Consider the following 25,735-nt stretch of genomic DNA (forward strand, 5'->3'; position numbering starts at 1 on the left):
ACATCCCTTCATAGCTGTAGTCTGTGCCATGCCTATAACATACTCATTCTTTCTCTCTCTTCCCCAGAAGTGTGTTTCTGTCACATTTGAATTTTTATTTTTTACTTAGTTTTCTTTTTGACTCCTGGGATACCTTAATTTTTACATTGTCGTTGTTCCTTTTTTTTCCCTTCTCTGGAAAAAAGAGTTTGGAAGAGTCTGACAAACAAATGTGTCTTTGAAATGCATCTCGTAAATAGCTGCAATATTAGAGTATAACTGGTTGTACTAAGAATTACGATTTTGTTTTAAAAAACATTTGACTGTAGATTATATAAGGACTTAGAGCACTGCTTTTAGGTTCTTTGGAGGTGGCTTTTCTGAGGTGTAGGGGAGCCAATTAAAGAATACCTATCTCGGGGCGCCTGGCTGGCTCAGTCCGTTAAGCCTCTGACTCTTGGTTTCAGCTCAGGTCATGATCTCAGGGTCATGAGATCCAGCCCCAGGAGATCCAGCCCCGTGAACCTGCTTAAAATCTCTTTCTCTCTCCCCTTCTCCCCCTCTACCCCTGCCCAACCGCTCCAGCCTGCACATTCTTTCTTTCTCAAAACAGTTACCTGTCTTTAGTAGTTTCTGCAACGATTGAAAAGAGAATGAAATACACACGGTCAGACAGATGTAGATAGACCACTTTTATTACCAATAAGGTGATTGATAGTTGTGGCCTTGATCTGCAGCCAAATGAGCTCACTCACTTTAACATCTGAAGTGGACAGGCTTATAGACTAGCAGAATTGTCACAGGAACCGTTCCTGAAGGGCAGGCTCTTTACCTCTTGGGATGGGACAGATCAGAGAAGCATGATGCCTCCTGCAGCTGGGCATATAAGTCTCTTCGACAGCTTCACTGGAGTGAGTTCACAAGTCTCAACCAACTCACTTAATTGGATCCTGTATGTTTCGTCCGATTTATGGAACTTGCTTGCAGATCTTGATTCAGTGGACATCTAGGTTGTAATATGCATTTTGATACATATTATTATCACCAGTTAGTCCAGTTTGCCTTAGCAATACTACAGTAGGGGTAAAGTAAGCATTTCGTTGCCTTCTGCTATTTATTTTCAAACAATCAGAAATAAAAAGAATACGATAAGGGCAGTAAATGCTTTGCATTTATTCATAGTACTTGTTAATGGTTTCGTAATTCTGCTTCAAAGAAATATCTGCAAAGTATATGATGGTACAAAAGTCAACCACAGCAAACTTGAAGAGTCCAGAGTATTTTGTTTGTGTGGCCTTTCTGTATCTTGCTCGTCTAAGAAACATAAGTGACTGCTGCTCCCAGCTCTTGTGGGCGGTGGCTGAAGCCACTTGAGCAGGCTTTGGAGGAAGCGCTGTGGTGTAAGCATAATGAGTTTTAGTCAGCTTGATGCTGGCTGGATGGCCACTAATGCTCTCATTTCCAGATTTGACTTTGCAGGGTCTATTGACTTATCTTTTGAGCCAAGAATAGTCCTAAGATAAGCAGTTATATGGATTAAGAACAGAGTGTATTTTGTACCGTCTGATGAGCACTTTGTGTCTCTAAAGTTGAGATTCCACAAAGGGAGCTCTGGAAAACAACTGTCCATAAACTTGGAAGATAGTGGAAAGATTAATTATACATTCCTTATCTCACTGAGCACCCTGAGTTGACCGATACAGTTCACTGACCTGGAGACGGATCCAAGAAGCCTGGAATGTGCTGTTTCACATTGTTTCTCTTGAGAAATGTATTTAATCAATGTGCAGAGCACTGGGGGCAATACACTTGGTATGACCTTTATGCTTGAGGCACTGATGGGAATCTGCATGTGACACACACAGTGAGGATGAGAATTTGGAGGAAAAATGGAAATGAGGTTATCTAATTTGTATCAGTCTATATAACTGAGAAATATCTTTTTCTGATGATTCTCAGTAGATAGTCTTTTCTAAACATTTGATATAAAATTGATCCAAGATTAGGAGTGTTATTGATCCTAATTTTCCTAAAACAATATAATTTTAAAATTATTAAAATAATACATCTTCATGATGGAAAACGTCAATATAAAAATCTATAATGTCTCTTCTTCCCTTCTATTTCTCCAGCAGTTCTGTGTATATTTTTTTTAGATTTTTTTTCCTAGTTTTTTTTCACTTAATATATTATTGACATTGATTAATTGAAGGAGTTTTTTTTTTTTTGAATCACCAATGAGTATTGAGTCAACAAATGTTTTATAGCTAATGAAAGGAACATACGATTTTTCTTCTTTAATATGTTAATGGGTACATCAGGTTTTCCAGCGTTCAACACTCCTGACATTCCTGGTATAACTTTCGTCAGTTCTTAAAATTGACAGCTGCTCGTTCTTTTTTTTTTTTTTTTTTTTAAGATTTTATTTATTTATTTGACAGACAGAGATCACAAGTAGGCAGAGAGGCAGGCAGAGAGAGAGAGAGGAAGGGAAGCAGGCGCCCTGCTGAGCAAAGAGCCCGATGCGGGGCTCGATCCCAGGACCCTGGGATCATGACCTGAGCCGAAGGCAGCGGCTTTAACCCACTGAGCCACCCAGGCGCCCCAACAGCTACTCGTTATTTAATGACATTTCAGAGATGTCACCAAGCAGCAGTGTATGACCTGGGCTAGGAAACCTGAGAGGGGCGTGGTCTGGCTTGTGCAGGGATAGGACTGAGCACACACTGGGAGTAGAGGAATTGAATTAAGATGACACTTGCGCACACTTTTCTCAGTATAATCAGTGGTGGTTAGAAGTGATACCTTATTAAAAAGAAAAATGGGGGGCGCCTGGGTGGCTCAGTGGGTTAAAGCCTCTGCCTTCGGCTCAGGTCATGATCCCAGAGTCCTGGGATCGAGCCCCACATCGGGCTCTCTGCTCAGCAGGGAGCCTGCTTCCTCCTCTCTCTCTCTGCCTGCCTCTCTGCCTACTTGTGATCTCTGTCAAATAAATAAATAAAATCTTTAAAAAAAAAAAGAAAAAAGAAAAAATGGAAGAAAAGGAGTGATACCTTATTAGGGATTAATAATATAATTAGTCTACAAAGTATTGGCTTCTAAGTAACCTTAGTTGTAATCTTGAGGAATTTGCATACAGAGAGGTTGTAGCACTATGACTGCTTTCAATTTTTGGAGTTTATTATGTCTCATTTTCTTTCAGAGTCCTTTGGGGGATGTCTTAGTTGTCAGGTGGAATTTGTCATACCATTCTGCAATTAAAATATTTTGGTGTCTTTTGAGTACTAGGTCACACCTTGGTTTCCTCATTTCTTTGAGGAATCAGATTCCAAGGGAAAATGTTCTCTACCAGCTCTCTCTAGAAGAACTGGTGACTTAGCAGTACATGACAAAGTAATTGGAGATTGCTGTGAATAGTCCTCACAAGTGGCCAGAGCTCAGATACTCTTGGGTTTTTATGGTCTAGGTTTTGAGGTTAGTAGCTTGAAAGAGATGTGATGTGTTGGCTTCTCGGAGCTAAGACAGCTTAAACACTTAGGTTTCATGCTCCCAATCTAAAGAGTGAGTGAGTGAGTGGGTGATCTCTAGTTTCTTTTATCTTTATAATATTCCAGTTTTGTATAATTACATCCACTTCTCTTAGACCGATCCCTCACTTGAGAACTGAAGACTGCAGGCAGGGGGTGGAAAGTTCGGATCTTGACTTGTATTTAAATTGTATCACCCTTGTTGGCTTATGCCTTTTTTTATTCTGATGCTGATTTTTGTCTTCTCAGGTTTTGGACTGTACATCACACATTGCTATTTCTGGCATTAGTGTTCATTTTTGGGGAGTGTGGAGTTTTTCGATAGACTAAATTTTTTTAGAGCGACTTTAAGTTTATAGAAAAAATTGCTTAGAAGGTACAGAGTTCCTATATACCCTTTCCTCTCCCTCACCCCCACAGTTCCACTATTATAAACACCCTGTATGCATGGTATGGACATCTTGACTGTGTGGTACGCTTGTTGTACGTGATGAACCAATATCGATATGTCATCCTTAACTAAAATCTGTTAGGGCTCACTTTGTGTTTTACAGTTCTGTGGGTTTTGACAAAAGCATAATGTATATAACCACCATTACGATATCATACAAGATAGTTTCACTGACCTAAAAATAGCCTGTGTTTCATCTGTTCATTCTCTTCCACAACCCCTGAGCCCCAGGCAACCACTCATCTTTTACTGTCTTTATTGTTTTGCCTCTACTGGAGTATCATAGACAGTTAACCTTTGAATCACATGAGGGTTAAGAGCGCGGACAGTTGAAAATCTGCGTATAACCTTTGTCTCCCCCAAAAACTTAACTACTCATTGCTCACAGTTGACCAGAAGCCTTACTGACAACATGAACACTTGATGAACACATAGTTTGTACATTATAGGCACTGTACACTGTATTATTACAATAAAATAAGCTAGAAAAAAATAAAACTTTGAGAAAATACATTTATATTATTGTACTGTATTTATAAAAAAAATCCTGTATAAGTGGACCTGCTCAGTTCAAACCAGTATTGTTCAAGGGTCAGCTGTAGTTGGAATCTTACTGAGTGTAGCCTTTCCAGACTGGCTTCTTTCACTTAGTGATATACATTTGAGTTTTCCTCTATGTCTTTTAGGCTTGATAGCTCATTTCCTTCTATCAAAGAATAATTCTGTTGTCTGGATGTAGCACAGTTTATCTCTTCACCTACTGAAGGACATCTTGGTTGCTTCCAGGTTTTGGCAATTATGAATAAAGCTGCTGTAACATTCATGAGCAGGCTTTTGTATGGACATACATTTTCAGCTCATTTGAGTACTTTAAGTGCAATTACTAGGTCGTATGATAAGCCTGTGTTTAGTTTTGTAAGAAATTGCCAAACTTATCTTTCAAAGCGGTTGTATCACTTCTCATTCCCACGGTCAATGAATGAGAATTTTGTTGCTGTACTTCTTCACCAACATTTGATGTTGTGTTTCCGATTTTAGCCACTCTAATAGGTATGTAGTGCTATTTAATTGTAGTTTAGTTTGTAAATGCCCAATTCCCTAAGCCAACATGAGTATCTTTTCATATGCTTCTTTACCATCTGTGCATCTTCTTTGGTAAGGTGTCTGTTCAGATCTTTTGCCCATTTTTATGTTGCATTGTTTTTCTTATTATTGAGTTTGAAGAGTTATTTATGTTTTGGATACATGTCCTTTATCAGGTACTTTTTTTTTAAAAGATTTTATTTATTTATTTGACAGACAAAGATCACAAGTAGGCAGAGAGGCAGACAGAGAGAGAGGGGGAAGCAGGCTCCCCACTGAGCAGAGAGCCCGATGTGGGGCTCGATCCCAGGACCCTGGGATCATGACCTGAGCCGAAGGCAGAGGCTTTAACCCACTGAGCCACCCAGGTGCCCCTATCAGGTACATGTTTTGCAAAGATTTTCTTCTAGTCTGTGGCTTGTCTTTTCATTCTCTTATGGTGTTTTTCACAGAGCAGATTGTTTATTTCAATGAAGTCCAGCTTATCAATATTTTCCTTCATGGCTCATGCTTTTGGTGTTGTAGCCATAGAGTCGTTGCTGAGCCAAAGCTCATCTATATTTTCTGCTATTGTCTTCTATAAGTTTTATAGTTTTGCATTTTACATTTACATCTACAATCCATTTTAAGTTAATTTTTAAAAAGGATTTTATTTATTTATTTGAGAGAGAGTGAGAGAGAGCACAAGCGGGGGCCGATGGGAGGAGCAGGGCCCCACATGGGCCTGCATCCCAGGACTCCAAGGTCATCCAGGACTCTGGGACCATGACACAAGCCGAAGGCAGACACTTAACCAACTGAGCCACCGGGTGCCCCTAAGTTAATGTTTATAAGAGATGTAAGGTCTGTGTCTAGATTCATTTTTTGCATTTGGATGTCCAGTTGTTGCAGCACCATTTGTTTTAAAGGCTCTTCTTTCTCTATTGAACTACCTTTGTTCCTTTGCCAAAGATTCATATATTTGTGTGGGATTATTTTGGGGCTCTTTGTTCTAATGATCTTTTGTCTGGTTTTGGTTTTTTGGGTTTTTGGGTAATACCACACCATCCTGATAACTGCAGTTTTAGTAAGTCTTAAAGTCTGATATTGTCCACCCTCCAACTTTGTTCTTCTCCCTCTCAGTGTTGTGTTAGCTGTTCTGGGTCTTTGCCTTTCCATATGAACCTTAGAATCAGTTTGTTGGTATCCACAAATAACTTGCTGAGATTTTGATTGGGATTGTGTTGAATCTATAGGTCAGCTTGGTAAGAATTGATCTTAATGATATGGAATCTTCCTATTCATGAACATGGAAATGCCTTTCTATTTAGAGCTCTGATATCTTTTATCAGAGTCTTGTAGTTTTCTTCATATAGATCGTATTCATATTTTGTTAGATTCATACTAAAGTATTTCATTTTGGGTTGCTAATGAATGTAAATGGTGTTACATTTTTAATGTCAAACTTCAGTAGTTCATTACTGTTATCTGGGAATACAGTTGACTTTTTTTTAAGATTTTATTTATTTATTTGATAGACAGAGATCCCAAGTAGTCAGAGAGGCAGGTAGAGACAGAGGAGGAAGCAGGCTCCCTGCTGAGCAGAGAGCCCAATGATTCTGATTTGGTAGATACCACACGCAGCATGGCCTTGCTTTTTCAGTCAGGTGTTTTGCCAGGGTTCTTAGTCATCCACAGTGAGTGCTGATTTTTGGCCAGACTCCAAGGACAGGGTAGGAGGTGCTTTGTGGGAAAGCTAGGAAAGGACTTGGGCAAATAGCACAGATTTGGGAGGCTGATTAAATACAGATCTCCGTGGAGTTCCTGAGACAGGCTCGGGGATTAAAATAGATTGAAACATAGTGCAGAGACAGAAAAGTGAGAAAATCTGGATTTAGTTAAAGCCAAAAGTTTTGTTGTTGTTATTTTGTTTTTAATTTTCCAAAGTAATGTGCCTGTTCAGCTGTTTCCACTAACGGAAGTTGCAACTAGGTAGCTATAGCGCTTACCAAATTATGGAGAAATGACTTTAAAAATTAGTTTAAACAGAAAAGCATAACACAGCAAAATTCGGTCTGTATAACCTATAATATGTATTTTCAGAAATAATTGCCCTGTTTTCTTTAAGAACAGAATGTAATTTTTAGAAAGGAAACCATCTGCTCGGGGCAGTTATCTTGGTTACATAGAACAAAAGCAGAGAGAAGGTTACTAGTAAAATGATTCTAAGAAGGGGGTGGTTACTTGTATCCTGACTCTCCTTGGTTCAGGGTAAATGGTGGCACTTGAATAAGAAGTCTTGGCCATGGACTAGGTGCTGGGAGGCCCACGGTTAGCCTCAGCCAGGAGATCACTTGCTGTGCATCAGCCCCTTTAGAATGTTCTAGCTTCCTCTGCAGACTTCATGGACTTCACCTCACCTCCTTTCCTTTCATGACCTCACAGTACCAGAGTGTTCCTCACACCGGGATTTACCCATGAGCAGGATGACTCTGAGCCTTAAAATGAGAGTATTTAGCTGTTTGCTGGACTGAATTGGATTCCAGCCTTTTCGTAGGTCACCTCATGAAGAGAAGAGTAAGGGGAGAGGGGCAGGGAAGGTGATGGAAGGAGAGAGCTGAGGACAAATGTCATATGAGGAAGGAAGGAAGGCTTATCCTGCCAGGCGGTGTAGTAAAAAGAACATTTCATAGGAAGACAGAAGGCTTCCAGTTCAGTCTCATTCGGCCTTTTACTAGCTGTTTCTTCTCCTCAGTGTGGCTCAGTTTTCCCATCTCTAAAGTAAAAGTTTGGGGCAAGATGGGTTTACACACCGGTGATTGAGAGAGGAATAAAACAAGACTCCTATCCCCTTCATCATATTCTAGTGAAGGAAACAAGCTTGGTGTAAGCAAATAAAGAAAACAGTAATTGTAATGTTTTAAATAGAGGACTATGCCGTGGATAGTTAATTCAGCCTGAAAAGTGGGAGGACATTTCGCTGGGGCTTTGACGGATGTTGGAGATTTCGCAGAGATTAAAATAGGGTGAATCAGAGAGAATAGCAAGCACAAAGACAGGTGGCAGATAGCTGGTACCCAGGGTGTGCACGGGAGTGCGGAGGGGTAGAGCCAGATGGGTAACTGGGAATAGCCTGGGAAGATCCTTACTGCATGGTTGGCTAGGAAGCTTCTAGAGGCAAGAGAGAGCTATCAAAAGCTCTTGGGGAGAATACCTGATTGTGTATGTATTTTAGAGAGTTAGTAGTGACAACATTGTAGAAAGCGTTTTTTGGTTTTTGTCAATGGAGGGGAGACCTCAGGCAGTCGAGATCATTTTGGAGGTTATTTCAGGAATAAGGCAGCGACTTTGGAAATGGGGAGGAAGGGACAAATTTGTGAACTGTTTTAGGATGTGGAATATCTGGGATTCAGTAACCCCCAGTTGACTCACTCACCTGCCCTAACCTCACCAATCACTTATACCAGCGGTACATAACCATTATGGGCAATTCCTATACCGTCTTCTAAAATCCACTAGCCTTTGAAATCACTGACCCATTTGGTCCCCTCCCCTGGGGACCGGTACTGCCCTCATTTGGGCAAGCTTGTTCTTAGCCTCTGTAATTGAAGAGCTCCATTCAGAAGCAAATGGGAATAATTGATTTTCATCCTCCAGAGACTGGAAAAAAAAATCGAAGACCACAAGAGGTTTTTTAAAAAGGAGGCCAATTCCGGAGATAAATTTTCTCCATACTCCTTCTTAAAAGAACTCTTAAGAATCTCATAAATAGAAGCCCGTGTCCCTGGAATAGATCTGGCTTCACTTAAAAAAAAAAATAAAACAAACAAACAAACAAAAAAAACGGCGTGTTTGTGTGTGTTGGTAAAAATCGTTCTGACTGTTGTTAAAACAGTAAGGACAACTTTATTTAAGACCACTGCACAGGGAGAGAGATGATGCTCCCCTCTGAATACAATAAGGACAAGTAGGGATTTATAGCCAAGGAGCAGGGTAAAGGGTCAGGGGATGAAAATTACTAAGAGGAGACAGCAGGGTAGGGGGATCCTTGCTAAACTGACCTAACAGGATTCTTGCTAAAGGCAGGCCAAGGACTTAGATAGCAGAGGTGGGGGATGAGGAACTTGATCAGATGGAGCGGGATGCGGGTAGTTCTTGTTAAACTTACTTATTAACAGGATTTTTGCTAAAATTTGGCTGAGCCGTCCAAAGACTGGATGGGGACCAAAGTCAAGGTCTAGTTGAGAGAGTCCTCAGAGGAACCTGAGTAAAGTTTGGTCAAGGAGAGAATCTTTGTCAGTTAGTGCGTGCATGTGTGCGTGTGTGTGTGTGTATTTGTGTGTTTTATTACAAAAGTAATGCATGCCTCACCACCCCAGAACTCATCGATCTTAACAGTTTGGTATGTAGCCTTCCATGTATGAGCAGAGGCTTAGAAAAATACACCATGAAATGAGATCATACTCTACATACTGCTATGCAGGTGCATTTCTCACTTCATATATCTTGCGTGTTTTCTCATGTCAGCACGTATATACTGACTGTTCTCAATCTTGAGAATGCCTTGCCTCACTTGAGATACTGATGCCAAACCCTTATATTTTAGATTTCCAGTGTAAAGGTTTTTTCACAGACATTCTCCCATTTATTCCATAAAATAACCCTCTCGGGTTAGGGGTAGGGCAAGTGACATCTCCATTTGACATAGAGATTAGGTGATTTACTAGAGATTCTGCAGCTAGGATGTGTCAAGTCAAGGCTTTACATATATGGGTCAGTTTTATGTGTGGAAAAAAAAACCTTTGACGTTCAGCTTCCATGTGAGCTACATTCATAATACCGTTTTTGTTTGTGGTGCTTGGGGTATTTAGGAAGTATATGTGGTGTAGATGGGACCTGGAATCTGCTAATAAATTTCATTTGAGGCGTTCATCCCTTTTGCGTGTATTACTAACTTCTATATTGAAATTTTCTGTCATTTTAATTTCCTTAAAACAACAAAATAGTCATCTTGAATACCTTAAGATTAAATGAATTCAGTCGGTTTGTATCTTCCATTATAATGTTGATACTTTCGATAGTTAGCTTAAGTAATGAAGTTTGTCACTAATTGGATTTCTGGAAATGTTAATGGGAGGCTTTCAGTTAACTACCTCTACTCATTTCCCTCTGGGACCCATTTCTTACCTACAACACAGTGCCTCTCTCTCAGCCCTCTTTATTGGTTTCCTCCGACCCTGGCGAGAAAGAAAAAGAGCGAGACAGCCTCAATGAGGAGTGAGGAACGTGAAGCAGGGCGGAAATGAGAGAATATGAGCTGTGGGGGGAGTCATCTTATTCAGGAATGAGAAAAACAGTGAGGAGAGAGAGGTGTTTCAAGAAGTTGCATATAGCACTGTGGTTAAGATTGCGGAGTTAAACCCAGGGTCACCCATTCTAGCCTTATACCCCTGGGTAACTTATTTACCTCTCTACTTGTCCATTTCCTAGGGTTCTCTTGTAGGGTTCTGGTGAGAAGTAAGTAGTATGTGATTTAATCCACTTCATTAAAGTATACTTGGGTCCTGGCAAACATTTAATGTTAGCTGTTGTTTCTAGGCCTTTTAGAGTCAAAATTTCCAAGAAATGGGTCTCAAAGTCTGGATTGAGTAAAGTGACCATATAATTTTTTGTCCAGGCCAGGATGCTGTTAATAATTATTCTGGGACAACAGATATAAGCTAAGATTTATGGTTTCCCAAAGGCAAAGGCATCTTTGTCCCCAAACATGACTGATTAAAGGCACCTTGCCTTCCTACGTCAGCCCACTGAAGCCTCTGGACTTTGACACACGGGGGAGCAGATTTTTCTTATAAGTTCTTCTTCAGACACGCGCATGCACACACACACACTCACTAAACAAGAGAAGAAACAGTGCTTTTTCTTTCAAGGTAACATGTTATCTTAGGATGGAATGAGTCTGCACGTACGTTTAGTAAAATTTGTGCAGTACTTTTGACCTAAGAAATAACTTGACAGAGGATATTTGAGTTCTTCCAGTTTCTATAATCTAAAAACTGCTGTACCTCTCTTTGAGAAGCTCCAGGCCCCCTCATGCTGTGAGGCATCCATTTCTCTTCCTCTCTGAGCCATCCGCGTGTGCCAGGTACAGCGCTCTCTTGGCAGTGAGCATCCAGGGGCAAACGTGGTTGTTTGTGTTCTGGTGAGAAAGACCATCAAATCGTGACAGAGAACGCTAAACCAAATTGTAATGAGGGCAGAGTAAAAGCAGCTCCTGAAGAGCCAGCTGTGTCTGGCCGGGGAAGGAAAGGAAGGAGTTCCCTGAGGAGGAGAGCTTTTTGCTCATGTTGGATAGGAATTGAAGAGGTAAATTGGAATGGGGGGCGTTGAGGAAGAGGCAGGAAGGAGCCCGGTCTTCCAGGACAGGAGACCTTGAGTTGAAGAAGGCAGAAAACCACAAAGTGTCTGCTTTTCCAAGATCACACACCCTCCCTGCCTTCTGCAAAGTCCCTTGTCTTGCTGATGGAATGCCTTTCATCCCATCCTTCCTCCGTGTTCCTTAGCATTGGCATAGTTCTTTTAGAACACATGTCACTTCTGTTGATAATTGTTTCTGTGTCACTCAAGTTCTTTTGAGCAGGGACTTGGTCTTTTTTATTGCAGGGTGCCTAGACTAGCACAGCGGCGTTTTCCCTTCTTCCCTCTGGGCGCCAGGTACTATGTAGTTGCTACTGGGGAAGGTGGCACAAGACGGGCCCCGTCCCTGCTGTCACGGAGCATACAGGCTGGCAGCAGTTTTGCTCCGTGACTGAATGCATTGCTGGATTCACCAGTGAGAATCAGAATTTTGAATTCTGGAGGTCATTGTCATGCAGTTCAGTGGTACCTTTTTTGCAGACATGGAACAGAAACAGGGTTAAGAAGCCATGTCAAGGTAAATTGACTCAAATAGAAGATAAGTGCCCCCCCCAAGTAATCATGGAAACCATGGGGGAAATAGGGCTTGTAGAAATTTGATTTATACATTGGTCCTCATGAATACCGTGTAGGAACAGCAGAGAACTCCTGTAGTGGTGTCCGCTGCGGGGCAGCGTGCCTCCCACATGGTCACGTCCATGTCCGTATGAAACAGCAGTCTCACCGTGCACCCCCTCACGCTGCTGCTCAGATTCCCCCTCCCTGCTATAGGCACTAGGTGGGGAGGCCGTGCTAGGCTTGCCTAAGGTAGCAGTGACTGAAAATAGTTGTTCCTACGGTGACTGTCCGAGGGCTCACAGTCTCCCTACTCTCCAGCAACTTGCAGCCCTACATGTGTGTGGCGTTGGGTGTGTCCATACCAGTTACCGATTAGAAGCCGAAGGGCCCAGAGGAGAATGCTGTGGAGAGCAGGATGGGATTTAAGCAGTGTGTCTATTTTGAGCACCTTTGTCCTTGGCAGAAGGCAGGGAAGCACTCTGCTGGCTTTGTGGACCAAGGAGGCCATCCTTCCAAGTTGATCGTGTGAGTCCCATCAGCTGTGAAGTTAAAAGGGCGCATTGCCTTTCTGCTTGTGTTTTCTCTCATGAGGGAATAAACCAAACCCTTCAGAGTTGCTGCCTCTCATCATGCTCAAAGCACAAAAACACATGGCCGCATTGGCAGGGGCTCATCTGTCACGTAGTGGCAGAATCGTTTCTGATGTTCTTACTGGAAGGCCATGGATGCACCCCAGCATTCCTTTCCAGGAAAGCAGCCATTTCCAGCTCTTAGCTCTCTGTACCTCTTTCCTCCATATTTTGGATTAGTACGCTTATGCTGCTGTTTCTTGGTTTTTAAGTTTTAGGCATTCTCTATCAGTCTTTGTTATGAAGAGGTTTTAACTTTGTTGCACTCTGTCAGTCCACTGCCTCTCCATCCTTGAGATGGTTCACAATGTTTAGTTCTGCCAGCATCCCCTGTTTATATTACTAAGGCTGTTAGTACTATCCACCTGCTAACCCAATGAGTGTACTACAGTCTGATCTTTTTTTCCCGTGTAATACATGAACTGCCTTTCTCATTGGTTTTCTGAGCTTCCAATGCCCAGCTCACTCTTGATTCCCAAACTACAACCACAGTTTTGAAGTCCTTAAATGTTATTCTCCACATCCCAGGCCGACATATCCGTTGATCTTGTCAGTTTCATTTTCTCCTGCAGGCAGGCCCCTGGAGCCCTCCGACCTCCAGCCACGCTTCAGGCTTGCTGCATGACTGCTCCCCTTTGCCTTTTTTTGGCCCTGTTTCCTGGATGCTGGTCTTCCTCTTTCTTGGTTTGCTCATTTATTTGGTAGAACATATCCTCCAGTCGCTTCCTGATAAAAGGGTGTGTGGGAGGTAAAATTTGAGACCCTGCATGTCTAAAAATATCTTTATTCTCTTTTCACACTTGACTGATAATTTTTCTGCTATAGAATTCTAGGTTGGAAATCACTTTACCTCTGAATTTTGAAAGCATCGCTCTTTTGTCTTACAGCTTCCAGAGCTGCTATTGAAAATTCTGATGCCACTCGATCCTTTGTGTGTGAACTTTTTTCTCCCTGGAAAATGTTCTCTTTATCCCGTGACTTCTGAAATGTATTCTGAAATTTCACAGTGTGCCTTGAGGGGGATGGGTCTTTTTAAAAATTATTCATTGTACTGAGCATAAGATGGACTCTTTCAACTGGGAATTCATATCCTTCAGTTCTAGGGAAATCTCTCAAGTTGTTTCTTTGATAATATTCTCCTCTCTGCTTTTTCTCTTTTCTCTGGAACTCTTGGTCTTCTAATCTGCTTATCTTTTCTCTTATATTTCCCATCTTTTTCTTTGGTTACACTTTCTGGGAGATTTACTCAGATTTATCTTCTAGCTCTTTGATTGTGTTTTTATCCCTACTATCATTTTTTAATTTCCAAAACTTTGCACTGATTATTGCAGTTCTTTCTAATCCTGTTTTTGTGTGATAATGGTTTGTTGTTGTTGCTGTTTTTTTGGGTTGAAATTTTATTTGGTTTTCTGTTTCTGTTCCTCTGAGTCCCTTTTTTTCTGTATTGTGCTCTGTCATTTCATGCTGAACACCTTCCTCAAATGTATGGTCCTCTTTGGTTGTCAATTTCATTTAAGAGCGGGTCACTAAAGAGCCAGTTGCATGGTCTGGGTAGAAGTGGGAACAACTTGCCAAGGATGGCTTTTATATCATATAGGGTGATTGGGCTGGAACCCACCTGCTTTGATGGGAGGTCCTCCAAAGTCAAGATCTGTTGAATTGTTCTGTGGAGTGCTTGGTCCAGCCTTCTGTTTGGGGGTGGGGATGGGGCCGCCAGCATTCTGGGAGCAGAGCTGAGATCACGTCCTTCAGGATCTTTTAGGACTTCTATTTTCAGTACAGTGCCTTTCTGCTTTCTGCTGTTCCTGATGTCCCCAAGGCTGGAGCCCATCTAATTCAGTTTCTTCACTGAATAGATCTACCTTCTCCTGCCTGGACATGGGGAATCATTGTCTACAGGCTGCCCTAGATGGGACCAGAGATTTAGTGGTCTGATGCCTCCTTATAAACAGAATTTGTATCAAGTTCTTATTTTCAGCCCTTCCTTATCCCTGGCCTCATGTACCACCTGGTACCTCTAATCCCTGAGCCTCCTCAGGGTACATATGTGTGTATATGTAGAGGCTTCCCAGGGTATGTATGTGTGAAGGCCAAAAAGGCATCCCCTCGTATGGCCACAAGGATTCACTTTCTCAGTTCTGCTAGCTTCTCTACTTTCCATTTTCCAAAAAATGTTGACTTTTTATGTTCACTGTTCTCTTTCTCCTATTGCTTGTTTGTTTCCACTTGCATTTTAATGGGGTTCAAGGCTTAGCAGAAATAAAATACATGTACACTTCTTCCCAGTTAACTAGATTTTAGAGGCAGTTGCACTGTTTTGGAGGTTTTGTATCTAATTATTTCATGTTGGTAAGTTTTGTCTTTTTCCAAAGATCATAAGCTTCTTTGACAATGGGGACTTGTTATCTCTTCTTTTAAACCTCTACAGTTGGGGCACCTGGGTGGCTCAGTGGGTTAAAGCCTCTGACTTCGGCTCGGGTCATGATCCCAGGGTCCTGGGATCGAGCCCCATGTCGGGCTCTCTGCTTGGCAGGGAGCCTGCTTCCTCCTCTCTCTATGCTTGCCTCTCTGCCTATTTGTGATTTCTCTCTGTCAAATAAATAAATAAAATCTTTAAAAAAAAAAACAAACCTCTACAGTTAATTATGTAGAAGGCATTTTAGTAAGGATGTGTCAAATTTGTTTGAGTAAGATGAATTCTTTTTAAAATAAGACTGGCTTTGGATAGTGTTTCATTGTGTTGGAAAACTGCCAGCCCCTCCTGAGGTTCAGAAGGAAATCTGCCTTTGTAGGGATAACTCAGAGGAAAACAGCGAAGGCCTTTGGCAGAAAAAGGCTGATGAGACAGACTCTTTAGACTGTAGTGATTTCATGAAACTGGATGGAAAACTGCTCTGAATCTCTCTTACCCTCATGTGTCTTGCCATTGCGCTCTCTTCATAGAGCCAGTGCTAGAGAAGGCCCTTTCCTGACTTAGTGCTCTGAGAGTCTTTGACCTCCTGAGAATCAATGCAGGGGAAGACCCACAGAGCTCCAAGTTGTTTTCTCTCAACAGTCAAGTTCAAGATCCTGGAAAAACTGGAAAAAAAAACATGCACTAGCTGTCAGACATGGAATTTTGTTTTAGTGCCACATGAATTAGCTGTATGATGATTGGCAAGTCAGTCTAATTTCAGTTTTCTTACTGATAAGATGGAGACAACACTATGTACTTTCCTACTGCATAATATGGTGGTAGAGGTCGAGTATGGGGAACATGCATGCATGTAAACACTTGAACATTATCATTTTAAACTATGTAACCAACATAGGGCATTCTGGACCCTCATATGCACCTGCTGACTGGACATCTACATGTGGGAGTCCAAATTCATTTCAGCGCTGTCTAATCCAACACAAAACTTTCTTTCCCTCCCCTGTTTACCCCCCTACCCCACAGCATCGCCATCACTAAGCAGGGCAACCCCAGTTTTCTTCCAGAATTTACTCTCTGTCTACTGAATTTTTCACTTCTCACCCACCTTATGCCCCCACCATCATTTAGTCACCAGATCCTGTCTTTTCTGTTGATTCTATCTTTTTTCTTCTTTCCTGCCTTCATTCAGGTTCTCACTTAATGCCTGAATTGTTGTTGACTTCCAGCTGAGCTCCTTGGATCTAGTCACACTCTTTTTCCTCTCCATTGTCTACACAACTGCTTAGCAGAATTATTTTTTTTTTTTCAAATTCTGAAATATATCAGGCCGTCACAATATCATGGTGAATAGCCAAGTAGCCATCTAGGCTCCCATCTCCCAGCTGTCAACAGAAGGATTTCTCCAAAATATACATCTGATTATTCCCCACTCAGAACTTCAGTGATTTCTAGGACTCTGCCTTCCTCTCCTTGCTTACATCTACCGTCCTTTCACTTGTGTGCCCCAGCCACTCACAGTTAACTTGCATGTGCCCCAGTTTGTTGGGACGACTTGGGATACCTTGAATTTAGGTGTTTCCTCTTTGTTTCTTTGGTCTGGTGGATTCCTTCTGAGCTTTAAGGTTCTGCCCCAGTATCTCCCCTTCTGCAAAGCCTCCCATATTTCCATTTCCCTATAAGCTACGCTTTGCGTACTTCCTTTTCCAGAATGTCACACACTATTCGGTATTGTCATTTGTTTACTTGTCTGACTTCCCCACTCAAGTGTGGAGACTGGGTAGCACCCTGGCATATGGAAGACAGGGCATAAACATTTACTGAACTGAACTGGATTGGGCCCTCTGCCGGCCTGTTGAGATGCCATTACTTGTCTGTATAAAGTAAACAGTTAAGTAGCTGGGCAACCATGTGACGCTCGGGGACTGCTAGCAGAGAGCCGCTTTAGGGTATCATTGGGTCCTGAAATCGGATTCCGTAGAGTAGTCACAGATGAAAATGACTGGCAGTTCGGTTCTACCTTAGGGTGCTTCTGTCTCAGTGTTTTATGGGCAGACATCTCAAATCAATATTGGTCTATGCCCCCTCAAGAGATCGTTGCCATTTTTAATGGCCACAGGTATAGCGAGTCATAGAGACCATGTCACATTTAGGTAGCAGGTTGGTAAAACCCAGTATTAGAAGTTGCATAATGATGGCCCTAAGCCAATTCCCTGCATAGTGCTGTGCTCTTGGAAACATGAGGGATTTCCCTAAAGAGCTTAAAATATATGGTGTGGATGAGCAGCATAAAGAATTCACAGTGGTTCAAGGTCAAATATAAATTTGGTCAGATAAGATAAATTTATCATAATTTATCAAATGTGATAAATTATGGTGAAGGTGTCATCGATGATCTGGTAAATCTGAGATGGGTGAGATTAGTATCAGCCCGTGCAGTCAGGAAAGGTGTCACGCCCCAGTGCGTATTTGAACATGGGGTTCTTTCTGGGTCTAGAGTAGGTGTCTCCATGTGTTTTCTGCTGTTCTTCTTTGGTTTCACAGAGACTTCAGCAATTTTACCTCAGGTTTGTGCCTGAGTTTTGCTAGGTCCGAAGGGTGATATGTAGATTTAAATATGGGTGTTCTCGATGGACAACAAAATTCAGGTATTAGGAACCCTGGTTCCCTTTTAGAGATTTAGTGTTGATCATCATGGTTTGAACTTGAGTCTGTGCCCCTTCCTCTTGCTTGGCAAGTGCCCCGCCTTCAGTATGGACTTCGTATCTTTCCCCAAAGCCCAGCCTATAGCTGAAGCTCCTCTGGGGGGCCTCCCTAAACCTGCTCCCTGCAGGCAGAGTGCCCTGCTTCTCCTCACTCTCTAGCCTCACGCCAGGTCTGCTCATACTCCGGCTGCTGGCATCTGATGTTCTCTCTACCTGTCCTCCCCAGACACCCACACTGCTCCTTCCTTCACTTTGTTCACATCTCTTCTCCAGGGTCACCTTTTTAGAGCGGTCTCTCCCGAGGACCTTATTTAAAGTGTTACCCCATTACATTTTACTCTCTTACTCAGCTTGATCTGTTTGCTTTGTTTCTTTATGGCATGGACCGTTGCCTGCTACCGTATTTCTATTTATTTGTTTATTTGCTCACCCCCCCCCCCATTCAAGATCCACAAAGGTGGACCATTTACATTCCCAGGCCCTGGAACAGTGCCTGACGCATAGAGGGCACCCTTGACCTATCTATTGACTACATGCACAGGCAGCCCTCCAAGCAGGCCCTCGCTCAGCACCTGTCCCACTGTACAGAGTGGGCTGTGTCTGTATGGCTGGCCTGATCTTCATCACTGCCTCCAGATCCAGACTGCCATCTGCTGTGGATCAGGGTGTAGTCAGTTTGTAAATGGACAGAGAGAGGCCCTTGAGGTGGGACTCAACAGCCACAGGTTCTCATCAGCCCTGTTCCTCCTTGCCCTCCGGTATCTTTAGATGCCTTCTCCAAACATAGGTGCTTCTGAGTCCCAGACGGCACGGCTTCCTGTGCTCAGCATCATGTCCGTGTGGTTGGGTTGCTGTGACACATCTTAGGCTTCCCAACCCTAATGCTTTATCTCCTTGAGCCACTGAAGCGCTGGGGAGCCTATCACAGTAGGATTTGCAGATGCAGAGGAAGATTTGAAGGACTAAGTCACTTGTCCTACAACTGACAAGTGGCGGAGGCAGCTAATGAGCGCCTCAGCTCTTAACCTGGGTCCTGTAGTTGCTGGAACCCCTCTGAGATCTGTCAAGGGTGGGGTGAGGGTTTGTTCTATGAATCAAGGGCAGCAGTTGCATGTCTGTACAATCGCTGTAGGTTAGACTTGGTTGAAGAATCTTCCCTCTGGTTTTCTCGGCGCTTTGTGTTTTGCTTTTGTTGTTGGTGAGCAGCCCTTGGACATTTACTGTCTTAGAAAAACCTATTAGGACAGCTGTGATGGAGAGGAAGACCCCAATTGTCAAAAGCTCTTTTCTTGGGCTGCCAAAAAGGAAGAAACTTGGGTGGAGGGGGATATGACTACCATCCTGTGTGAAGTGAAAATTCTAAGCAGGGAGATTCAGTTCTCTGTTTTCATTTAGGTGTTATTTAATATATTCCCCATTCCCCCAAATTTCTAGATGGGTGTTCAGAGGAAATGCTAGTTAGAGAAAAAACAGGGGATGGAGGGGTCGACCTTACTGGTTGGAAATGTTGCAATTTATGCACGGAAGGCCTTTTCTTTCTTCCTCGTCTTTTCAAATTGTTTTGAGGGAGTTTTAGTGCTGGTAAAGGATATCCAAGTAGAGGTAAAAGTTAGAGAGTGAAACAAGGCTTGCTCAGTCTTGCCTTTTTTTTTTTTTTTTTTTTTTTTTTTTTAAGTGAGGGCGGTTTAAGTCTTAGTTTTCAGGTTACTTTGGGACCTGGCTTGAGATCACTAAGGAGCTAGCAGATTCCTAATGGAGTCCTCAGGGCTGACAGACCTGTGCTCCTGACTGCCTGACCCAGTCCTGGTACTTTCTTTTTCCCAGCTCCTGTTGACGTCTTCTCGTCATCTTGCTGTTGGATTGTTATTCCAGCGCTGTACCCCTGCATCTTTACCTTCCCTTGTCATCCCAGTTAGATCGTAAAGTCCTTGTTCAGCCAAGTGCCAAGAGCTCTATAAACGGGAGTTTGGGATCTGCCACTGCTTTGGGGCCAAAAATTTGTTTTTTGATTCTTAGTGTCACCTCTTTTTTGATAGAATGACGATGTTTCGTCTGGTGGGTCAGTTTGAAAATGAGTGTGAAAACTACCTCCTGGTTTTTCCATACCTGTTTCACTTTCTGTCCTTCTCATTGTTGCCAGATTACAGGCATACAGTTTTTGATCTAGAAAATGAGGTTATTGTACACATGTGACAGACATAATTGCTTTTAACCCTTTGTTTGGAGGGTGCTGTAGGAATCCCAGCTCAGTGGAGGGTGGGTATGTCAGGATATACCTAAGGCTTCTGACTCTGTCACCTGCCTGCTTAATTGACAATGAATGAATAGCCTGGATACCAGAACATGCGTATCTTCTCCTTTCACTTAAAATTTATCTTCAGATTTTAAACTGAATGTAGACTGCTCATTAAAGTGGCCCAGGTCACATATATACAACCATTTAGCAGTAACAGTTTGAAGTTTTTCTTGGTTTTCTTTTTCCTGTGCACAGGTTCTTTCCCCTCTTTCTTTCTTTCTTTCCTTTTTTTTAAGATTTTATTTATTTATTTGACAGAGATCACAAGCAGGCAGAGAGGCAGGCAGAGAGAGAGGAAGGGAAGCAGGCTCCCTGCTGAGCAGACCCAATGCAGGGCTGATCCCAGGACCCTGAGTTCGTGACCTGAGCCGAAGGCAGATGCTTTAACCCACTGAGCCACCCAGGCGCTCCCTTCCCCTCTTTCTTTTAAAAAATTATTATAAAAATACATGAATGCATCCTCTTTGTGTTTTAAACAGTGTGGTGGAATACTGAGCGGAACATGGGAGTCCCTCCTCACCATCTGTAGTGTCCCCCAACACACATTGCTTTCCCAGAGGTGATCACTGGCAACATCGGCAAGCACTTTGCCCGTCACCGTCCACCATATGGGCGTGTATGTACACACTTCTAAAGCAAGGGCTCCTGTTTTGTGTGCTACACAATGACCACTTCTTTTTTTTTTTTTTTTAAGATTTATTTATTTGACAGAGATCACAAGTTGGCAAAGAAGCAGGCAGAGAGAGAGGAGGAAGCAGGCTCCCTGCTGAGCAGAGAGCCCAATGCGGGGCTTGGTCACAGGACCCTGGAATCATGACCTGAGCCAAAGGCAGAGGCTTTAACCCACTGAGCCACCCAGGTGTCCTAACACAATGACCACTTCTTTTCACTTATCCATAACACAGTATGTCTTGGGGGAAATCTTTCTATGTCAGGACACATAGGTCCAACTTGTTTTCTTCCCTTTGTTGTGGTTGTTGTTGTTAATGGTTATGTAGCAATTCATTGTATGGGCATACCTGGTATTTAAGTGCCCACCTGTTGATGGACATGAAGTGTTTAGTTTTTGCTCTCACAGTGAAGCAGTCCTGTACAAGCGTGTATCTTTGTGCATGTGTACGAGTGTCTCTGCTGAATAGTTGCCAGGAAGTGGAAATGCTGGCTTAAAGTGAATGCCTATTTTTGGTTTGGTGGATGCTGCCAAATTGTCTTCCCAAAGGAATTCACCAGTTCAAACCCATGCCAGTGGTATATAAGAGTGCTTGTTTTCCTTGTCTTTATAAATACTTCTTATTCTCATTTTTGTCAGTCTGGTTGGTGTAGAGTAGTGTGTGGTTGTTTTTGTTTTAGATTTTATTTTTAAGTAATCGCTGCACCCAATGTGGGGCTCACTCTCACAACCCTGAGATCAAGAGTCACATGCTCCATTGACTGAAATAGCCAGGCGCCCTTAAACAGCTATTTTTTAAAAAAAAAGATTTTATTTATTTATTTTTCAGAGAGAGCACAAGCAAAGCAGCAGGCAGAGAGAGAAGGAGGCTTGCGTCTGAGCAAGGAGCCTGATGCGGGGCTCGATTCCAGGACCCTAAGATCATGACCTGAGCCGAAGGTGGACGCTTAACCAACTGAGCTACCCAGGCGCCCCTGTACAATTATTTTTAATATTTTTTTAAGGAAAAAAATAAGACACTTCCTTTACGTGTTACAGAGTACTTACCTCACACCAACTGCCAACAGTAGAGGCATTCTTATTAAAAGCAAGAACAAAACAACATTGCCCTCTACTACTTAATATTGTTTTAGAAGCTCTGGCCAAGGGGTGCCTGGGTGGCTCACTCAGCTGAGGGTCTAGCTCTTGAGTTCAGCTCAGGTCATGGTCTCAGGGTCATGAGATCCAGCCCTGCATTGGGCTATGTGCTGAGTGTGGAGTCTGCTTAAGATTCTCTCTCTCTCAAAAAAACAAAACAAAACACAGCAGCAGTAGCTCTGGCCAGTGTAGTAAGGTGTGAAACAGAAGTAAGAATTAGGCTTTGAGGATTAAGTTAGATGATACTTCCACTTCTTAGTACAGTATTTCTGATTCAAATAAAGCACTCAAGTTCTAGATCTTGTTATTTTCTTTCTTTCCTTCTTTCTTTCTCCTTTTTTTTTTTTTTTAAGCAATAAGACATTCAGAAAGGAAAGCCTCATTGTCTCTTACATCTTAACACATGTGTCCTGGTGCTTTTATTAATGTGGATTCTTTCGTCTTGGTTCTTGCTGGTTAAATCATCCAGATTATCTGTAGGTCTGTGTTGAAGTCTCTCTTAAGTCTTCAGTTACCAGAACACCACCAGAGGTGGGTGTTCAGTACCTGTGACTTGCTGAATGGTTGGTTCAGTGATATTTTTGATGACCTTTCAGTGAAATGTTGCAACAGTCCTGGGAGTGTTTAGAGGTACGTGTCCCATATTGAGTGAATAATGTAGTTAAAAATAAGAAGGGTACATGGGGCTCCTGGCTGGCTCAGTCAGCATGCAACCCTTGCTCTTGGGGTTGTGGGTTCGAACCCCACATTGGGGATAGAGCTTACTTTAAAAAAACATGAAAGAAAATGTAATACTTCACTGGCTTATTGTAGAGCAGAATTCAAACATATGCCTAAAGAGAAAATGGATTCAACTTAAAAATTTTTAAAAAAAGAAAAAGACGACAAGGGTACAGAAGAGCAAGCTTTTAAATGCTTACACGGTTATCTGGACACCTGACCCCCTGCTGAGCAGGGGACCCCCTGATGCCTGCCTATCGTGGGGGTCATGCATTTCCCTAGTAAAGAGCTGCTGTCCTTTCTCAGGAGTCATGTGGATATAACTAGTTTGGTTCATCACCACTGAGAACTCTTTTCTAAGCAGTTAGCTGGCTCTGAATTTGGTTTGAGACTTCAGTCTTCTTTTTTCTTTCCCCCCATAGCATCTGGAGAGGGCCCAATGTGAACTGTGTTGACAGCACCGGGTATACACCGCTGCACCATGCTGCTTTGAATGGCCATAAGTAAGTATCCATGTGCTGTATTCCTGCCCTACCCTCCAGAACCCAGGCCTTTGGATCGTCTTTTTTGATTTCCATAAAGAATTACTAAGCAGTAATGTTGAGGAACAGGGAAGAACAAAGGAAATTCAGTCCATCCAAAGTTCCCAAGTCTCTCATTAGGGTATAATTTAAGCACCCTTCCCTACTCCTCCGCCTATAAACCTTCAACCAAAGGATAAGTTATATCTTTTCTTCTGTTTGTCCTTTTCTTCTTTGAAACGGCACAATGCCATGCAGTGATCTGCTTGTGAAGGTCACGTTTGGGGCAGCCAGATATAAAGGGGCTGGATAATCTCTTAGGTAACCAGCACCTTTGTAACCTGAAGATAGACTGAGTGGTCATAAGAAACTTCCCTTCTCTTAAAGTACTTATTTATTTACTCTATTGGCTTGCCACTCTTCCCCATATAATTAGCCTGGTAGACAACAAGAACCTTTTTTCAGGGGAAAAATACATCATCATATGGCCTATTTTTTTTTTTTTTAAGATTTTATTTCTTTGTTTGACAGAGAAAGAGAGGTAGCGAGCTCAGGAACACAAGCATGGGGTGTGGGAGAGGGGAAGCAGGCTTCCACCCAAGCAGGGAGCCTGATGCGGGGCTCGATTCCAGGACCTTGGGATCATGACCTGAGCCGAAGGCAGATGTTTAACCATCTGAGCCACCCAGGTGCCCCTGTACAACCTATTTAATTCTCTTTAGGTATTGGTTAGTAGTTGCTGGGTGGGATTTGCATGGAAGGTTTTCTGGAGAGGCTGTGCTTTGGGGGGAGTGGGAGAGAAGATGACATAGGTTTAAATGGTTTGGCAGCCTTTTCCAGGGGGCACTACCCTCCATGTGAGAGAGAATGTGATGGCCCAGCCCAGGGGCAGGCAGAGCCAGGGAGTGCAGTGAGTGGATTTGCCAGGATGTGGAAGAATGGAACCCAGAGTGTAGCAGCACAGAGCGTGGTAAGGGGAACTTGAGGCATCATGCTCTAAGAGATAAGAGTAGAAGTTTAGTTTTCAGAAGGTGGGATTATCGGAACCATTTTGGATTTTGCTGAGCAAGGAGCAGGGCCTTCCGCCCCCGGTGGTATTCTGTATCACCTGTATAGTGCTTAGCCCAGCCTGATGGACTCTGATGTGCCTGAAAGAGGTGGTGGTTGTTTCCTTCTACATTAAACTTCTCTGAAATATATTGAATATGATCCTTGTGTCTTTTCTATGGCCATCTTAGACAAAGCTAACAAGGACTCTGTGGAGACCCCTCCCCCCATAACTGGGGGGGGTGACCTGAATTAAAGTAAATCTTATACTTAAATGACTTTAGCTTGTTAGCCAAGTTTATCTCCAGATGCTGTTTTTATTTACAGTGGGGATTTTCTCTGACCTCATGTGCATGGGGATAATTATACATTTGTATCTGCTTAATTAGTAGTGTCACCAAGGAGAAAGCCAAGCCCTTCTTTCTGAATGTATCAAATGATACCATATGTGTCTGGCTTATGTTTGCAGCAACTTTAATTCTGCTCTGCCTGTCTGCTTTTAGCTCCCACATCACTAAATGCTCTGAAGAATGTGGTGAATAACGATATTTGTCTTGCATGACTACTTTCATGTAAATTTTATCCCCAAATGCTGTTTAAACATCACAAACAAGGTAACATTGTAAGGTTTAGACAAGGGAACCAGACATTTTCAAAATAATGGAATAGAGATGGATTGTCTAGAAAGCCCAGAGAATGGCAAGGTGATGAGTCAGTGTCATTTGGCTCAAGATGTTTCAGCCGCCTATCAGCAGCTATACACGTAGCTCATGGAATAAAAGGAAGAGACTGGGCAATGAGCTCAGGTAGAGAGAGGGGGGCCGAGTGAGATAATATCTGAAAGGGATTCAGCTGCCCAGATGTGAAGAGCTGTAAGTAGGAAAGCCTTCTGAGTTCTGCAAACTCATGATTGATTTTTGCCTTCTAGGGATGTGGTTGAGGTTCTTCTGAGGAACGATGCGTTGACCAATGTGGCTGATTCCAAAGGCTGTTACCCTCTGCACTTGGCAGCCTGGAAAGGAGATGCCCAGATAGTGCGGTTGCTCATCCATCAAGGGCCCTCACACACCAGAGTCAACGAACAGGTCGGAAGGAAGAGAAGCGTTCTTCCCTTCAGCTATAGCCAGACCGTGGCGGCCCTGGCGCTGTTTCAGTTCCACAGCGCAGATCGCAGGGAACTAGCTCTTCCAGGCCCTACAAATGGTTCCCCTCCTCCGAGCACTACTCCTCTGAGGGCATCAGGGAGATCTTGTACCCCAAGGAAGCATTTTACATGCATCTGAATCGTGCAGATTTGGAGTAGTGCTATCATAAAGATCTACATACCTCGTGTGCAAAATGGGAAATAACATAAATCCCGTAAAATTGTTTAGAGGCTATTTCATAGCGGCAGGCTTAATTAATTACAAGCAGTGCTTATGCCACCGGCATGGCGGTACGGCCTTAGCCGATAAGCGGTGGTCCTCCCCGTGCGGCGCGCATCAGTGCTGCGTCAACCCTGCTGCTGTTTTCCCTCCATCGCAGCTGGCAGAAGTGGAAGGATTCGTCCCGGGACTGATAAAGGAGCTCATAAAAACATCTGAGTAAGCTCAGAGGCCAGAGG

General features: G+C 42.9%; 1 protein-coding gene across 2 annotated transcripts in view; it reads left to right on the plus strand.

The window, feature by feature from the left end:
* LOC111152173 (ankyrin repeat and sterile alpha motif domain containing 1A) overlaps positions 1–25,735 on the plus strand; it is a 178,346-nt gene that overhangs the window by 47,643 nt on the left and 104,968 nt on the right. For both annotated transcript variants that reach the window (XM_022510537.1, XM_022510538.1), the window contains exons 2-3: positions 22,987–23,067; positions 25,061–25,217. In XM_022510537.1, coding sequence (XP_022366245.1) covers positions 22,987–23,067; positions 25,061–25,217 — 238 coding nt within the window. The remainder of the gene's footprint in view (positions 1–22,986; positions 23,068–25,060; positions 25,218–25,735) is intronic.

The sequence above is a fragment of the Enhydra lutris genome, unplaced genomic scaffold (assembly GCF_002288905.1).
Source record: "Enhydra lutris kenyoni isolate GAN:26980312 unplaced genomic scaffold, ASM228890v2 scaffoldscaffold28, whole genome shotgun sequence".
NCBI lineage: Eukaryota > Metazoa > Chordata > Mammalia > Carnivora > Mustelidae > Enhydra > Enhydra lutris.